At 41.4% G+C, this 18907-nt stretch overlaps 1 protein-coding gene across 1 annotated transcript in view; it reads left to right on the forward strand.

Annotated features, from left to right (window-relative positions):
• klhl1 (kelch like family member 1) overlaps positions 1–6765 on the forward strand; it is a 203423-nt gene extending 196658 nt beyond the window's left edge. Inside the window, exon 10 of the mRNA XM_033023035.1 lies at positions 3682–6765. Coding sequence (XP_032878926.1) covers positions 3682–3738 — 57 coding nt within the window. The 3' untranslated portion in view covers positions 3739–6765. The remainder of the gene's footprint in view (positions 1–3681) is intronic.
• The last annotated feature ends 12142 nt before the right edge of the window (positions 6766–18907 follow it).

An 18907-nucleotide genomic window follows, 5' to 3' on the forward strand; every position in this document is an offset into this window, starting at 1 on the left:
ACAATTGGTCCATTTGAGAGTCAGAGTGGACAGCTATCGGCAGAGCCAAAAGAGATGGGGGAGATATTGAACAATTTATTTTCTTCGGTATTCACCAAGGAGAAGGATATTGAATTATGTGAGGTAAGGGAAACAAGTAGAGTAGCTATGGAAACTATGAGATTCAAAGAAGAGGAAGTACTGACACTTTAAAAAAATATAAAAGTGGATACGTCTCCAGGTCCTGACAGGATATTCCCTAGGACATTGAGGGAATAGCAGGGGCTATGACAGAAATATTTCCAATGTCATTAGAAATGGGAATGATGCCAGAGGATTGGAGTACTGCACATGTTGTTCCATTGTTTAAAAAGGGTTCTAAGAGTGAACCTAGCAATTATAGACCTGTTAGTTTGACATCAGTGGTGGGAAAATTAATGGAAAATATACTTAGAGATAATATATATAATCATCTGGATAAACAGGGTCTGATTAGGAACAGTCAACATGGATTTGTGCCTGGAAGGTCATGTTTGACTAATCTTCTTGAATTTTTGAAGAGGTTACTAGGGAAATTGATGAGCGTAAAGCAGTGGATGTTGTCTATATGGACTTCAGTAAGGCCTTTGACAAGGTTCCACATGGAAGGTTGGTTAAGAAGGTTCAATTGTTGGGTATTAATAGTGGAGTAGCAAGATGGATTCAACAGTGGCTGAATGGGAGATACCAGAGAGTAATGGTGGATAACTGTTTGTCAGGTTGGAGGCCGGTGACTAGTGGGGTGCCTCAGGGATCTGTGTTGGGTCACTGTTGTTTGTCATATTCATCAATGATCCGGATGATGGTATGGTAAATTGGATTAGTAAGTATGCAGATGATACTAAGATAGGTGGTGTTGTGGATAAAGAAGTAGATTTTCAAAGTCTACAGAGAGATTTAGGCCATTTGGAAGAGTGGGCTGAAAGATGGCAGATGGAGTTTAATGCTGATAAGTGTGATGTGTTACATCTTGGCAGGACAAATCAAAATAGGACGTACATGGTAAATGGTAGTGAATTGAGGAATGCAGTTGAACAGAGGGATCTAGGAATAACTGTGCATAGTTCCCTGAAGGTGGAATCTCATGTAGATAGGGTGGTAAAGAAAGCTTTTGGTGTGCTGGCCTTTATAAATCAGAGCATTGAGTATAGAAGTTGGGATGTAATGTTAAAATTGTACGGCATTGGTGAGGCCAATTCTGGATTATGGTGTACAATTTTGGTCGCCAAATTATAGGAAAGATGTCAACAAAATAGAGAGAGTACAGAGGAGATTTATTAGAATGTTGCCTGGGTTTCAGCACCTAAGTTACAGAGAAAGGTTGAACAAGTTAGGTCTTTATTCTTTGGAGCGCAGAAGGTTAAGGGGGAATTGATAGAGGTCTTTAAAATTCTGAGAGGGATAGACAGAGTTAACGTGGATATGCTTTTTCCATTGAGAGTAGGGAAGATTCAAACAAGAGGACATGATTTGAGAATTAAGGGACAAAGGTTTAGGGGTAACATGAGGGGGGACTTCTTTACTCAGAGAGTGGTAGCTGTGTGGAATGAGCTTCCAGTGGAAGTGGTGGAGGCAGGTTCAATTTTATCATTTAAAAATAAATTGGACAGGTATATGGACGGGAAAGGAATGGAGGGTTATGGTCTGAGTGCAGGTAGATGGGACTAGGTGAGAGTAAGTGTTCGGCACGGACTAGAAGGGCTGAGATGGCCTGTTTCCATGCTGTAATTGTTATATGGTTATATGGTTATAATACTACCCCTATAATTTATGAACTTGTGTACTTATGAAATGTTATCAGCCACCCTCAATTATCGGCCAATAATCTTGCTTCACTCAACATCGCAAAACAAAAATGAATTAGTAATTTTAAAACACCAGTGCTGTGGGAGCTTGGTGTGCAGAAATGGGATGAGACAAAATAACGCTGACTACACATGCTGACAACTAACATAATTGACTGCTAAGTGACTTGAATGATCTTGGCAAGCATGCAATGATGCTGCATTCAATGGAAATCCTATATTTATTTTAAAGCCATCAGCATTGATACTGTCAGGCAGGAGGTAATGAAGCCTGTAGTCACACACCACCAAGACTCACCCATGGTATGAGTACCTCAACAGCAAAGCAAGTTGTTGCACATACTGTAGACTCTGCAACGGTAGCCTGGGCAGCCTGTCGTCAGTGCTGAAGCTGTCCACACAGCAGAATCCATCTTTGAATGGACAAATGCAGTAGCAGAACATGCTCCCACTAGTAACGTGATTAAGAATAAGGGGTAAGCCATTTAGAACGGAGACGAGGAAACACTTTTTCTCACAGAGAGTTGTGAGTCTGTGGAATTCTCTGCCTCAGAGGGCGGAGGAGGCCAGTTCTCTGCATACTTTCAAGAGAGAGCTAGATAGCTAGATAGGGCTCTTAAAGCTAGCGGAGTCCGGGGATATGGGGAGAAGGCAGAAACGGGGTACTGATTGGGGATGATCAGCCATGATTACATTGAATGGCGGTGCTGGGTCGAAGGGCCGCATGGCCTATTCCTGCACCTATTGTCTATTGTCTATTGTCTATTGTGATAGTTCAGTAAAGGATAGAAATTACAGACAAAGTCTCCCATGTATATCAGGGAGGTGGGAACAATCAATCTATGAATCAACATCATGAGCTGAACAACCATTGCCAGAAAAAAAAAACAGTATGTGACCCGACTTCTAAATGAGTACATTTTCTAATGGAATGTTAGTTACCCCAAACTAACCGCCGGGTGGCCGCCTCGCCAGCAGTCTGTCTCGTCCCTTCTCTGCTTTTATTATTTTAAGTATGTCTTGAATGTTTGATTTTTAATGCCTCTTGGTCTGTTTTATGTGGTGGATGCTGTGGGGTATCGAGAGAAACTTTTTCCAGTCACTTACCTCGACGGAGATGTGATTTTTCTCCGTGTCGTATCTCTGTGCCTCCTTCCGGCCTACAACGTGGAGTGGTGCGGCCTTTCCTGAAGACTGGCCCAGAGCTTCAATCCGCGGGCGAAGCGGACTTACCATCACGGAGCCTGGACTTCTTTTGCAGAGGATCGTCAATGTAGGAGGTCCGACAGCGGGGTTTGTGGACTTTAACACCATGAAGCAGCGGTCTCCGGAAAGAAGCGGCCGACTCGGGAGCTCCATGCCGCGGAGTGTTCCGATCCATCCTGACGCCGGAGTTTTGATCATCCCCACGAGAGGACTTGAACAGCAGACTGTCCGCAATGGCAAGTGTGGAGGATTCAGCCCTGACCACGGATGAACAAAGGAGGAAGATGGCTGAACTATATTGACTTTCATCGCAGTGAGGAATGTGGATTCTGCTGTGGTGGATGTTTATGTTACATTTTTATTTTATGTGGCTGAATTATGTATTCTTGTTTTTTCTCACTTAGTATGGCTGTATGGTAACTCACGTTTCACTGTACCTCAATTGGGACATGTGACAATCAAAATGAATCTAACCCGAATTAAGTTTTGCAAATTCTTTTTTTTTTAAAGTGAGCTAATGGATACATTTTTTCTAGAATCTTTAGTTTATTTCTGAAATATTAACTTATGCTCTAAGATCTCCTAGGCATGAAAAGATTCTGGTATTCATGAAATCCTACACATGTACTGACCTTTGGTTCTCTTCCCGCAGGCAGCATCCCTGAATATCGGGCGAGCTGGAGCCTGTGTTGTAGTTGTCAAGATGTGAAGATGCAGTCAACGCACAAAACTTTCTCTTCTTAGCATTGAACTAGTATTTGTAACTTACTTCTGCATCCTACATTCTCACCAGCATTCCACGGAGCCTCTTTGCAGGTTTCAAGGTACGCCTGTTTTCTACCAAGAAGCATCCACTTAATTGAAACAATTTGAGTGCTGGAAAAAAATAATTCTGAAACAGCAATGAACTAACCTAAATCCTCTGCAATAATCAGAGTGACCAACACAAAACCAAACAGACAATGTTTGAGAAACCATACAGTATATTAAAATGTTTACCTGTATTGAAATTGTGTTTTTAGGATTGTTGCTGCATCTTCAAATCACCTCGAGCGCTTAAGTCAGAAAACTCTCAAATCAATTTTTGAAATTCAATAGATTTTAGTCAATCGCAGAGAAATTAAAATGCATAGAAATGACAAAAGAAACAAAAAAAATCACATCTATTCATGAAAAATGTACTTTGGTAGAGAATTGTCTAGAAAACATTCCAAACGAGACTACACCACCAAATAAAATCTTAAAACAAGCACATGTCAAGTTTATGTAGGTCTCTCAGTAGTATCAGTGAATAGATATTTTAAAACAGTAATTTTAATAGGTAAGATGATGCCTTGGTATTGCTGGTGTTCTCAAAGATGCAGTCTGCAATGAAGCTTAGCAAGGCATGAAATATCACCTCATTACAGCCAGAGACAATGGAATGTTTCTTTGAATTTCACCCATCACTTTACCTTTTAATACTGACTGATTCTGAATAAGTCATCACAATGTGACCATTGTAGTTATTTAGTGATCAGACTGCTATGTATTTAATGTTCTGCTTGAGAAATTATTGGTAAAACTGTGGATTATTGTTGACATTCTTGAGATTTATTCATTGTTATTATCATAGCACTGTTACATATATATATATTTATGTATATAGCAGCCAAAGCAGTAATCACTTTACACTTGTGTCCAAAGCTCTATGCTTATTACATGAACTAAAGTTGTGGTTCAGTTTGCAACACCCTTGCCTTTGAGTTATAACATTGTAGATTCAAACCCTTGAAAGGAACAACCAAGCACAAAAATGTTGGCTAATTCTTCACAGCAGCATGGAGGGACAGAAGCACTGTTGGACATGCTATTGTTTTTATGACATCTTTAACCACGTTGCCTTGAAGATAGACAGTAAGGATTATATTTTAAGGACACAGGAGATGTCTCATCATTTTAGCCAATACTTGTTATTTACCCATAACGCACTCCACTTTAGCAAACTATTTAATGACACTTTAAGGGGTATTGGTGTTGTAAATTCCCTACAGCTTTTCTCATTAATGACAATGACAAAGATTCCAAAACGCGCCATTAGCTATAACATTTTAGTGCAACCTGAGATTGTGAATAGTGCTGTGTAAATGTACACCTTTATTTAAGTAATATTACCATAACAAATGGAGATAACACGAATGACCAAACGGTATGTGTTTTGGAACCAGAGACAAATTGCTTATTTTTGGTTTAACGAGCATCACAATAGCAAAGCATGAAAACAGGATGTAAATTCACCACCTTAGTTAAGAGAGTCGTTGACAGTCAGCTATTGACCATTAAACCACTAACTGATAAATAGATCTAAGAATCAATAAACAACTTCCAGGTTAAGATTGAAGGATATATTACTTAGGTACTTAAAAGATTTCATTGATGAAGGAGTGAAGATATGTATGACATTTTATTGGTAATTATCTCCAAAGAGGCAAATTTATTATTTGTGAAGAAGGAAGACCAGCTTGTGTTCATCCTTGTAATTCACTGTACAATTTGCTTGGCCCATTATGTTGAAGTTTATCAGTGTCACTTCTACAATAATGAGATTAATTGGCTGACACTTCAGAACTTTGGAAAAAATCTCAGTTATTGTTTACAAGGTCTTCACATCACCCTTGTCGTTTTCTCAGAAATCGGGGTATTTTACGTTCAAAATTATTTAAAGAAATTACATAAAATGAGAGAAATGTAACCACAAGTAATTGCAAAGCCAACATATTGATTACCAAATGTATTGGCTACCAAATTAGCCACCAGGGTGACTAATTATAAAATACTATGCTCAGGATTTTTTTTTTTAATTTATGTATTAGATGTTGTCCTTTCAACTTTGTAGAATCTTTTATCTTTTTTCTTCATTTTCACGGTTTAATTTTTTTCCTACATTCTCTCCCAAATCCCCATGACTGATTACAGTTGTACAATAGTACTTATTAAGTATTCTCTCATCACAAGTAGGCTAAACAATGAATGTTGTCATATTTTGCTGTGAAAGGCTTGTTTCTTTCTGTTAATGTGCATTGCAGGATAGGGAATAGGAAAGGGCATCCTATGACCTATTTAAGTGGATTCCCTTTTGCCCATTGTACCAGCATTAGTGCTTTCAAAGAGCAATCCAATTAGTCTTTTTCACTAACTAATTTCTTCAATTTTTTTCATGTACGTTACTGTTGAATTTTCTCCCTGTGTTCAGTGAGTGAAGACCACAGCATGACAATTTACTTTATACATTTCTGGTCCCTTTGCCAATTACCTTAAATCTGTGAAAAATCAAAGAAAAAATTGCATATGGTAGAATCAAGAAATTAAAGTAGAAAATTCTGGAAATACTCAGCAAGTCAGGCAACATTCATACAATGTGAGTTAACATTTCAGGTTGAAGACTCTTTTGTTGAAGGTTCAGTTCTGATGAATGCCATTGACCTGAAACTTTAACAGTTTATCTTTCCACATATATTTGCCTGACCTGCTGAATGTTTCCAGCATTTTCGGTACATATTTACCTAAAATCCACATATTTTAATCACAGATTTTCTCTCACTACAAGAAAGGATATTTGTTCTTATTTACTCAATGAATGCCTATCAAATGCGATTGTTAGATGTACAATATTCATAGACACCTGATTAAATAATCCAATAGGCCAATGCCAGCTGTTTTATTTTGTCATAGCCCCAACCCTGTCCCTAACCCTAACCAATTGTGTCTTTTCTTTTGCACCCATTTTTTCTGCTTTGTAAAGGTAGGGTAGACTGATGGAACTGAAGGCTGATAAATCCCCAGGGCCTGATAGTCTGCATCCCAGGGTACTTAAGGAAGTGGCTCTAGAAATTGTGGATGCATTGGTAATAATTGTCCAATGTTCTATAGATTTAGGATCAGTTCCTGTGGATTGGAGGGTAGCTAATGTTATCCCACTTTATAAGAAAGGCGGGAGAGAGAAAACAGGGAATTATAGACCAGTTAGCCTGATATCGGTGGTGGGGAAGATGCTGGAGTCAATTATAAAAGATGAAATAGCCGCACATTTGGATAGCAGTAACAGGATTGGTATGAGTCAGCATGGATTCACGAAGTGGAAATCATGCTTGACTAATCTTCTGGAATTTTTTTGAGGATGTAACTAGGAAAGTGGATAAGGGAGAGTTAGTGGATGCAGTGTACCTGGACTTTCAGAAAGCATTTGATAATGTCCCACATTGGAGATTAGTGGGCACATGGTATTGGGGGTAGAGTGCTGATATGAATAGAAAATTGGTTGGCAGACAGGAAACAAAGAGTAGGGATTAACGGGTCCCTTTCAGAATGGCAGGCAGTGATTAGTGGGGTACCACCAGGCTCGGTGCAGCTATTTACAATATACATCAATGATTTGGATGAAGGGATTCAAAGTAACATTAGCAAATTTGCAGATGACATAAAGCTGGGTGGCAGTGTGAATTGTGAGGAGGATGCTATGAGAATGCAGGGGTGACTTGGACAGGTTGGGGGAGTGGGCAGATGCATGGCAGATGACGTTTTTATTTATTTATTTACTTATTTATTTTCAATTTTTTAAATTAAACAAAACAAAACAAAAAAGAGAAAGAAAAAAAAGATAACAGAATAAACCCACCAGACATAAAAGGATTGGTGCAATCCACATGGTGCTACACAGTCAGGCATTGCAAGAGCACAAGTAAAGAGCACAGGACTACATCACTGCAGATAATATGAAATTATGAAATTATTGGTCTTTGAGATGGTTGATAAATGGTCCCCAAACAATTAAAAAGTTGTTGGGTGCCTTGGAGTTGTAGAAGCGTATCCTTTCCATCTGTATGATTATTATCATTTCATTGAGCCATTTTTCGAAGGTCTGTTTGGATCATTTTCTTGGCTGCCACCATACCAAGCATCAGCGCTTGTTGTTCTTCAGATGTAAAGTACAAAGCAGTCTCTGAGCATCCAAAAAGTGCCAGTTCTGGATCAGGGGGAATATCTTTTCCATAGACCTCAGAGAACCACTTAAATATTTCAGACCAGTATCTTTGTATATGAGGACAGAGCCAGAAAATATGTGTTAAAGAACCATCTGCACCTTTGCATCTGTCACATAATGGAGAAATAGCTGGGTAGATTCGATGTAATTTGGTGGCAGATGCAGTTTAATGTGGATAAATGTGAGGTTATCCACTTTGGTAGCAAAAACAGGAAGGCAGAATACTATCTAAATGGCGTCAAGTTGGGAAAAAGGGAGGTACAACGGGATCTAGGGGTCCTTGTTCATCAGTCTATGGAAGTCTGAAGAAGGGTTTCGGCCCGAAACGTTGCCTATTTCCGTCGCTCCATAGATGCTGCTGCACCCGCTGAGTTTCTCCAGCTTTTTTGTGTAGCTATGAAAATAAGCATGCAAGTACAGCAGGCAGTGAAGAAAGCGAATGGCATGTTGGCCTTTTTAACAAGAGGAGCTGAGTATAGGAGCAAAGAGGTCCTTCTGCAGTCGTACAGAGCCCTAGTGAGACCACACCCGGTGTAGTGTGTGCAGTTTTGGTCCCCTAATTTGAGGAAGGACATTCTTGCTATTGAGGGAGTGCAGCGTAGGTTTACAAGGTTAATTCCCGGGATGGCGGGACTGTCATATGCTGAGAGAACGGAGTGGCTGGGCTTGTACACTCTGGAGTTTAGAAGGATGAGAGGGTATCTTATTGAAACATATAAGATTATTAAGGGTTTGGATATGCTTGAGGCAGGAAACATGTTCCCGATGTTGGGGGAGTCCAGAACCAGGGGACACAGTTTAAGAATAAGTGGTAAGCCATTTAGAACAGAGACGAGGAAACACTTTTTCTCACAGAGAGTTGTGAGTCTGTGGAATTTTCTGCCACAGAGGGTGGTGGAGGCCGGTTCTCTGGATACTTTCAAGAGAGAGCTAGATAGGACTCTTAAAGATAACGGAGTCAGGGGATACGGGGAGAAGGCAGGAACGGGGTACTGATTTGGGGATGATCAGCCATGATCACATTGAATGGCCGTGCTGGCTCGAAGGGCCGAATGGCCTACTCCTGCACCTACTGTCTATTGTCTATAACCTGTTGCACATAATTTTCTTTTGACTATTGTTTACAACACTTTGCACTTTTATGTCATGTCTCCGCAATTATTCTCTTGTTTTTATTTTGAAAGGAATCTGCAAAGCTGCAGAAAAAAAATTGCTTGTGTACAGGCAATGTACACATTGATTTTTGCTGTGTTCAGGTGCTGCAGGTTGGTGTATGAAATGACAGAATTGTACATAAACTTTGGAAAAGAATCATTATACAGACACATTGCATACAAAGGTACCAGTATTATGTGACATTGTATTAAAAGACCAAATAAAAACTGCACATGAAGCCATTAAGTATCAAGCTTGCCAAAATAAATGAAGTATGCAGTCGTTGTAAAATGAATAAGTGTTGGAATGAAGGAATCCTGCAGTTATGTACTGTAGCTGCAACATTTTTATAGAATGCTCTGTGATAACTTTTCCTTTGGTATGATAAAATCTTAAAAGTGTTTCAGCTTTGTCAAATATGAGAAATAGTATGAGAAATAGTATGAAATACAGCATGAATTAAACATAGAAAATATATAACCCTTTGTTTTCATGTCCTGCTTGTTTTCATACATCACCATTTTTTACATTGACGTTAGTAAACTTCTGTGCATTCAAACAATGAATGCAAGGGGTTGGGAGATCTTGGATGACTTGCAACCAGAAAGTAGTGCAATCTGGGATGGAATATTTATGTGCAAAATCACTAATGATCAGACGATGAATTATTCCATGATCACCTTACGCTGGAGTATATGCTGAATTAACTCTATAGACACTGTCTAATGGGGCTTTTTCACGGGGCGAGTTGACGCAAGATGTCACCAGAGTGAAGAGGTCGTGGTCCAGCACGAGTCTCGCACGATATAACGGGAGTAGATAAAGAGTTCCCACGGTACTCGGCATTTCTGTTATTTGTGCGAGTGACTTGTCCGTTTCCCGAGCTTTCGCGTTAAATCTTGAATGAACATCGTGAACTACACGTGACACAAATGATGTAACTTTTTTTTTCACACACTATATATATCCTCCCTTGGTTGAATTGGCTCATTTGGAGACACAGATGTATGTGGGAGACACAGATGGACTGAGCACAGTACCTCGGTCTTACTGTGTGTGGGAGAGGGGGAGAAAGAGACGTACACTCACAGAGGCAGAGTCTCTCAGCCTGTGTAAGAGGAAGGGAGAGAGAGAGAGAGGCACACACAAGGTGGATGTGAAATCTCACCTGCCTGTTTCAGTGACAGACACCCGCCGCCAGTAAATGAAGACACTCCCATCTGTCTCCCCCTCCTCTCCCTCGACTCCCCCACCTTTCCCTCCCAACTCCAGTCCCGTCCCGACCCCCTGGGAAACTGAATAGAGCAACAATATAGATATAGAAACTGAAACAATATAGAAACTGAATAGCGCAACATGGCAAAAACATCTCTGACACGCTTTACCCCCTTTCTTTGAGATTTTCTGGGAGCCATCTCTGCAAGTGTTCCTGTTAAAAAGATTATCCAACAATGACAATTAGGTGGGACGTCCTCGAAGGACACATGTTCCCTTGTCGATATTTTTACTCACCTTCTGTCCCCTCTGTCCAGCTTCCGGGTTTACCGTTCGCAGGAGTTCCCACGCGCTATATCTCTAAAATCTGAAGTTAGGTAATGTCTAAAGGAACTGCAGACGCTGGTTAATGCTGTTTAATACGCACAGAAGGACACAAAATGTTGGTGTAACTCAGCAGGTAAGTCAGATCTGGGAAGAAAAACATAAAAAGCTGGAGTAAGTCAGCGGGTCAGGCAGCATCTCTGGAGAAAAAGAATAGGTGACGATTCGAATTGGAGCCCTTCTTCAGACAGCCTAATCGGAATTGAGTCTGAAGATGTGTCTCGTCCCGAAACATCAGCTTTTTTTCTCCAGAGATGCTGCTTGACTCGCTGAGTTACTCCAGCTTTTTGTGTCTGTCTTCGGTTTAAACCAGCATGTGCAGTTCATTCCTTACACGGGTCTCTGTACAACATTGATTGGTAGCGTTCCGGACCCCTGGACCCGAGGACTCCGAGCTGTATCTCTCAAAGAAGTACATGTGAAAAATTTCTCACGGACCATAAAAATGCGTAACCTTTCAGTAAAGTCCCTTTTAAAGTCCCTTTTAAAGATTATAGTTATTTTCTTGAATCTCATTAACATAACTCATGAATAAGTTGATGTCCATATGCGGATGCAAATCTTTATTTTTATTTATTTTTTAAATTCAATCCCACAGAAGATAATTTTTACTCACCTTCTGTCCCCTCTGTCCAGCTTCCGGGTTCACCGTTCGCAGGAGTTCCCACGGTACCCGCAAGAGTTATTACGGATATCGCACTGGCCACTACGTTCATATAATGTTGCAATACTCAACCACAAGTGTACAAGTCAATCTTGGAGAAATTCAAACTTTCTTGAATTTTCTCCCGAGTGACCAAGTTACACGATGACCTGCCGTTAGCGCTACGGTGGTCCACGAATGCCGTACTGTTATCGCACGAGGTTCCCACGATGTTAAACTCCGGTTAACTCTTGCGTCAAGTCGCCCCGTGAAAAGGCCGCTTCAAAGCGCAGGTGAGAATCTCTGTATCCACTGGTGACTGTGTTGCCTCCAGACTCCTCATAATCATTCCAATATCTTCAGATCAGGAGTGTGATGCTGTATTCTCGACTTAACTTTCTGAGCGTAGTTACAACAACACTTGAAAATCTTCATACTATCCAGAAAAAGTTTATTATAAACCTATGCTCCATTCTTAACCAATGGTCAACCATGTCTGTAATAAGACACCAGAAACTGCAGATGCTAGGTTACAAATAAAGCCACAGAGTGCTGCAGTAACTCAGTGGGTCAGGCAGTATTTCTGGAAAGCATGAAAAAGTGACATTTTGGGTTGTGGCTCTTCTTCAGACTAACTGTGGTGGCGGGCGGGGGGGGGGGGGGAGGGGGGGGGGGAGGAGACAGAGAAGAAATTTGGAGGAGTGGATGGGCAGGACAAAGCCTGGTGAGTGATAGATGGATACTGGCAAAGGGGGGGGGGGGGGGGGGGTTTGACAGGCAAATTGGTTGGCAAACAGGAAACAAACAGTCGGGATTAACATGTTCCTTTCAGAATAGCAGGCAGTGACTAGCAGGGTACCGCAAGGCCACATCTATTTACCATATACATTAATGATTTAGTGAAAGGATCAAAAGTAACATTAGCAAATTTGCAGATGTCACAAAGCTGTGTGGCAATGAGAACTGTGAGGAGGATGCTATGAGGAAGCAAGGTGACTTGGACAGGTTGGGTGAGTGGGCAGGTGCATGGCAGATGCAGTTTAATATGGTTAAATGTGAGGTTATCCACTTTGGTGGCAAAAACAGGAAGGCAGATTATTATCTGAATGGTGTCAAGTTAGGAAAAGGGGAAGTACAACGAGATCTGGGTGTCCTTGTTCATCAGTCACTGAAAGTAAGCATGCAGGTACAGCAGGAAGTGAAGAAAGCTAATGGCACGTTGGCCTTCATAACAAGAGGAGTTGAGTATCGGAGCAAGGAAGTGCTTCTGCAGTTGTACAGGGCCCTAGTGAGACCACACCTGGAGTATTGTGTGCAGTTTTGGTCTCCAAATTTGAGGACGGAAATTCTTGGTATTGAGTGCAGCGTAGGCTCACGAGGTTAATTCCCAGGGTGGCGGGACTGTCATATGTTGAAAGAATGGAGCGACTGTGCATGTATACACTGGAATTTGGAAGGATGAGTGGAGATCTTATTGAAACATATAAGATTATTAAGGGATTCGACATGCGAGAGGCAGGAAACATGTTCCCGATGTTGGGGGATTCTACTTTGGTTCCGTCTTCACTAAGGAAGACATAAATAATCTGCCGGAAATAGCAGGGGACCGCGGGTCAAAGGAGTTGGAGGAATTGAGTGAAATCCAGGTTAGCCGGGAAGTGGTGTTGGGTAAATTAAATGGATTAAAGGCCGATAAATCCCCAGGGCCAGATAGGCTGCATCCCAGAGTACTTAAGGAAGTAGCTCCAGAAATAGTGGATGCATTAGCAATAATCTTTCAAAACTCTTTAGATTCTGGAGTAGTTCCTGAGGATTGGCGGGTAGCAAACGTAACCCCACTTTTTAAGAAGGGAGGGAGAGAGAAAACGGGGAATTACAGACCAGTTAGTCTAACATCGGTAGTGGGGAAACTGCTAGAGTCAGTTATTAAAGATGGGATAGCAGCACATTTGGAAAGTGGTGAAATCATTGGACAAAGTCAGCATAGATTTACAAAAGGTAAATCATGTCTGACGAAACTTATGGAATTTTTCGAGGATGTAACTAGTAGCGTGGATAGGGGAGAACCAGTGGATGTGGTGTATCTGGACTTCCAGAAGGCTTTCGACAAGGTCCCACATAAGAGATTAGTTTACAAACTTAAAGCACACGGCATTGGGGGTTCAGTATTGATGTGGATAGAGAACTGGCTGGCAAACAGGAAGCAAAGAGTAGGAGTAAACGGGTCCTTTTCACAATGGCAGGCAGTGACTAGTGGGGTACCGCAAGGCTCAGTGCTGGGACCCCAGCTATTTACAATATATATTAATGATCTGGATGAGGGAATTGAAGGCAATATCTCCAAGTTTGCGGATGACACTAAGCTGGGGGGCAGTGTTAGCTGTGAGGAGGATGCTAGGAGACTGCAAGGTGACTTGGATAGGCTGGGTGAGTGGGCAAATGTTTGGCAGATGCAGTATAATGTGGATAAATGTGAGGTTCTCCATTTTGGTGGCAAAAACAGGAAAGCAGACTATTATCTAAATGGTGGCCGACTAGGAAAAGGGGAGATGCAGCGAGACCTGGGTGTCATGGTACACCAGTCATTGAAAGTGGGCATGCAGGTGCAGCAGGCAGTGAAGAAAGTGAATGGTATGTTAGCTTTCATAGCAAAAGGATTTGAGTACAGGAGCAGGGAGGTTCTACTGCAGTTGTACAGGGTCTTGGTGAGACCACACCTGGAGTATTGCGTACAGTTTTGGTCTCCAAATCTGAGGAAGGACATTATTGCCATAGAGGGAGTGCAGAGAAGGTTCACCAGACTGATTCCTGGGATGTCAGGACTGTCTTATGAAGAAAGACTGGATAGACTTGGTTTATACTCTCTAGAATTTGGGAGATTGAGAGGGGATCTTATAGAAACTTACAAAATTCTTAAGGGGTTGGACAGGCTAGATGCAGGAAGATTGCTCCCGATGTTGGGGAAGTCCAGGACAAGGGGTCACAGCTTAAGGATAAGGGGGAAATCCTTTAAAACCGAGATGAGAAGAACTTTTTTCACACAGAGAGTGGTGAATCTCTGGAACTCCCTGCCACAGAGGGTAGTCGAGGCCAGTTCATTGGCTATATTTAAGAGGGAGTTAGATGTGGCCCTTGTGGCTAAGGGGATCAGAGGGTATGGAGAGAAGGCAGGTACGGGATACTGAGTTGGATGATCAGCCATGATCATATTGAATGGCGGTGCAGGCTCGAAGGGCTGAATGGCCTACTCCTGCACCTAATTTCTATGTCTATGTTTCTATGATAAGGGGTAGGCTATTTAGAACAGAGATGAGGAGAAACATTTTCACCCAGAGTTGTGAATCTGTGGAATTTTCAGTCTCAGAAGGCAGTGGAGGCCAATTCACTGGTTGCTTTCAAGAAATAGTTAGATAGAGCACTTAAAGATACTAAAGTCAAGGGATATGGGGAGAAGGCAGGAACGGGGTACTGATTGTGGATGATCAGTCATGATTGGTCACAGTGAATGGCGGTGCTGGCTCAAAGGGCCAAATGGCCTACTCCTGCACCTTTTGTCTGCTGTCTATTGTGCATTGTCTATTCTCAGAGAGTGATAGAGTCATTGAGTGATACAGTGTGGAAACAGGCCCTTCAACCCAACTCGCCCACACCGGCCAACAATGTCCCAGCTACATTTATCCCATTTGCCTACACTCTCCGGCACTGCATTCGCTATAAGGCAGCAACTCTACCGTTTCGCCACCTCGGTACACGTGACAATAAACTAATCTCAAACTCAAATGTTGTCGAGCATGAGGACAAGTTCTAGCAGGCAGAAGAGAGTGTGAATAGATGGAAACTGATTAGATCTTTGTTCAAGGAAGAACAGAAGGCCTTAAGACCTTCCTGACCTTCGCTCTGATTTATGTATTGTCTACAAAATGTACTGAAGTTATTAATGAAGGCTATTGATACAGCAATTCTCAAAACGGTCTTCTACCACAAAGAACAATTGTAGCAGGTGCATGGGACGAGCACCACTTGACTGTAAAATAAATCAACATTCTTTCATCCCAACTGGATAGGTCATGGAAGTCTCTATCTAATGGGACTCTGGGGTTACCTTCACCAGCTAGACTGCAGCAGTTCAATGAGGTGGTTCACCATCAGCTCCTCAATTAATTTGGAATTAGCGATAAATGTTGGCTTTTCCACGGGCACTCAAGTCCAAAAAATGGATAAAGAACTCAATTCTCAGTTGCTTCTTTCTTTACAACTGACCAAATATAAAACAACAATGTGTAGCTGAAACCACTCTGGAAATGGCTTATAACATTGAGTTGAATTCCAGGAATCTAGGATTACATGAATCCAGAGTAAGCGAGTTCGGTATTACAACTGCGCACGTGTGAGTTTGCCTAGGACATGGGTCATTCGGGATAAACATTCTCGCCAGCTGAGCTACTGTGTGTATACATTATGATCGATAATTGTTTTGACCTGCGTTTCATACGTATTTTCCAGTTTTGCTTCTTCGAGGTAAGAAAATACTGCTTTCAAATCTATTAACTAGGTGTATTTATGGTTCATTTGTACAAAACTACAATGATCTTGGTGGTTTTATTGGCTTTTCCTTGGTCGCTTGCTGGCCCACTTCGGTGAGTGACAATGAATTACAACCATTTTTGATTATTTTTGGTTTGGAGGTGGAGGTGGGGAGGGGGAGAATGAAATGATTTCAATAATTGTCAACATATAATATGAAAAATATTTGTGGGGTTTTCACCTATTACTATATTAGTCCACGGCCACGGGCTATATGTATGTTTGTTGACTTCTGAATGAGTGCTGCAGGTACATGTGTAAATAAAGTTGTGTAGTCACGAGTCACTTGGTCACTTAGTCATGAGTCTCCTGACTAATCATGTCTCTTCTGATTCCCATTACGTTGGATAATTTTAATCAGTATTTGACATTCTAATTTTCTGTTATAATCTTGTGATTCTATAAATTAATTATTTTGCATTGTAACTTGTAAGTGAGTTCATCTTTTCGTCCCGTCTTTTTCAACCCCGTTCGCTAAAAAATCATAATTTGGGTCAGCCATAACCAATATAAGATACAAAGAGGATGAAAAATCAGACTGAAAATTTTATTTTTACACAGAGTTCCGCCCAATACATACACACAGTTTACACAGCGTTGTGTTCGCGATCACTAGCAACGCTTTGTTTATCCTGAATGACCTTTGACAAATCCCATGATTCATTGCGCGCGCGCGAGATACCAAACTCACTTATAAGCAGCTAGCCTGTTGTGTCCAGCAGTGAGTTGAAAGCTGACACAGGTATTCTCCTTCTGTCGCTGGCAATTAGTTTAAATTGCCTTAAATTATTCTGCCTTCATCACATAAGGACCTATAACAAGCCATCAATTAAAGCCACACAGGTGTGCTATGCTCAAAGCCGTAATCAATTAACTGAAAATATGAGTGGAAGCCAGTCAATTGAAGCCAATTATGAAGAAAAAGATCATTAAAGGTAATCAATTGAGGCATTCTAACCAAAAGTTGAAGATTGGCTCAACTTCTGTCAATCTCTTGCTACATTATACTGCAAGATGTTGCTATGAATTGATTATGGACTCTGCTCCAATGCAAACTTACTCATCCATTTTATTATCTGTGATTTTGTGTGTCACAAGTCAAATACATCAATGAAGCTGGAACCACATAACCAGACTGGGTAGAAAAGGCAGATTTATTTTATGAAAGGATGTTATTTTGGAGGCCTCAAGAACGACAACAGAAGTTTCAAACGGATCTTTAATGGAAAGTTCGGTTTTCAGTACACAGGTTCTCTAGATACGTCTGGCCACATCTGTGGTCAGTGCTGAACTAACGTGCGAAAGCATAACCATGCGAAAACAAGCAGCCCCTCCCGAGTCACGTGACCGCAGCTTCCGAACGCCGGGTTCGATACCTGCGTGCGCCAGTAGGCGCCGCTACATTATATTTTTTTATAATAATATTTTAGTTTCATGGCTGCCATTACTAACACTAATTTTTAACTCCAGATTTATTTATATTTCATGGCTGCCATGGTGTGAATTATTGTTTTTTGATCAGTGCTCCAAACATCTGAACTTACGTCCAGTAATTTAATATCTGCTGCTGTCCTCTCTCAAAGAGGAAAGGTCTGATACTGAAGTCAGCAGCAAGGTGGAGTGAGGGAAGACATGTGACGATTGTTAATTACGTGGTTTGAAAGGGAGTATTGTGGTCAACGACATCATTCCATTGGAGCAGATGCAAAGGAAATCCACAAAGCAGTTGCTTGAGGTGAACTTCCATTATGAGGATAGAGTGGATTGGTTTTCCCTTGGAATAGACAAGATGGAATAGGGACTGAACAAAGGATATAAAATTAGAAGTCATAACTAAAATACATAATTAAAAATACTTCTCCTTGGCGGAACCAGACCAGACCAGAGAGCATCGGTTTAAGTTGGGTGGTAGAAAATTTAGTGGATCTAAGGAAGATTTTTATTACACACAAAGAATGGTTGAGATCTGGAACGCACTGCCTGAGGCAAGTATTCTCACAACACGTAAGAACTATTTGAATGAGATTCTGAATCCCTGTGGCATAGAAATATACGGATGAGTGTTGGAAAAAGGGATTATTATAGATAGGTTGTTGGAAAAGCATGGACAAGGTGGACAAGAGTCCATCTACATGCCGTATTATTCTGTCTCAATGCACACACATCCGCCCATGCCTGCATCCAAATACGGACAAATTGTATTCCATAATTACATACATTATTCCTATCACATGAACGTTATCAGAAATTAAAACAGCAATATGATATACGAATCCCATGTAATCTTTTGCTACCACACAAAAGAACAACATTATTTTAGAAGACCTCCAAACCAAACCGAGGTATATCATCAATTTCAACATAATAATACTCACTTGAATGAATTATGATTCAATAAATGTAAATACTTACCAAAAGTTCATTATCTGAATACTGCAATTTTGGATCTAGATATTTGTTGTAAATATATGTGGCATTGAAATGTTTAAGGTTGTAGGCAATATATGTCAGTCTGTAGTGCATGGGTCTCAAAAGGAGTCACGAAGTCCAGTGTTTTGAGAGGCACCTTTTATTATGTTCCTCCCGGTTGTAGGGAAGTCCAAACGAGAGGAAGATGGCATCCAAACCCCTGCCTTTAAACCCTCTGGCTAAGGGCCGCCTCCGGACTGAACCACTCCTGTGCCGAGGGGTTCGACACTATGATGGCACGACCCTTGGGAGCCGCCACTGGACCCCCCCCCCCCCCCAGAACCAGAGGCACGAAACGCACCGGCGGGAGCACGACCCGGCCGGTCCGCGTGCGGAAGTCAGCCGCTCGTTGGGCTTGCGGAAGGCATAGGTGGAGGGACAGGTCGAGGGACCGGCGGGAAGGACAGG

The sequence above is a fragment of the Amblyraja radiata genome, chromosome 6, assembly GCF_010909765.2.
Source record: "Amblyraja radiata isolate CabotCenter1 chromosome 6, sAmbRad1.1.pri, whole genome shotgun sequence".
In the NCBI taxonomy this organism is placed as follows: Eukaryota; Metazoa; Chordata; class Chondrichthyes; order Rajiformes; family Rajidae; genus Amblyraja; species Amblyraja radiata.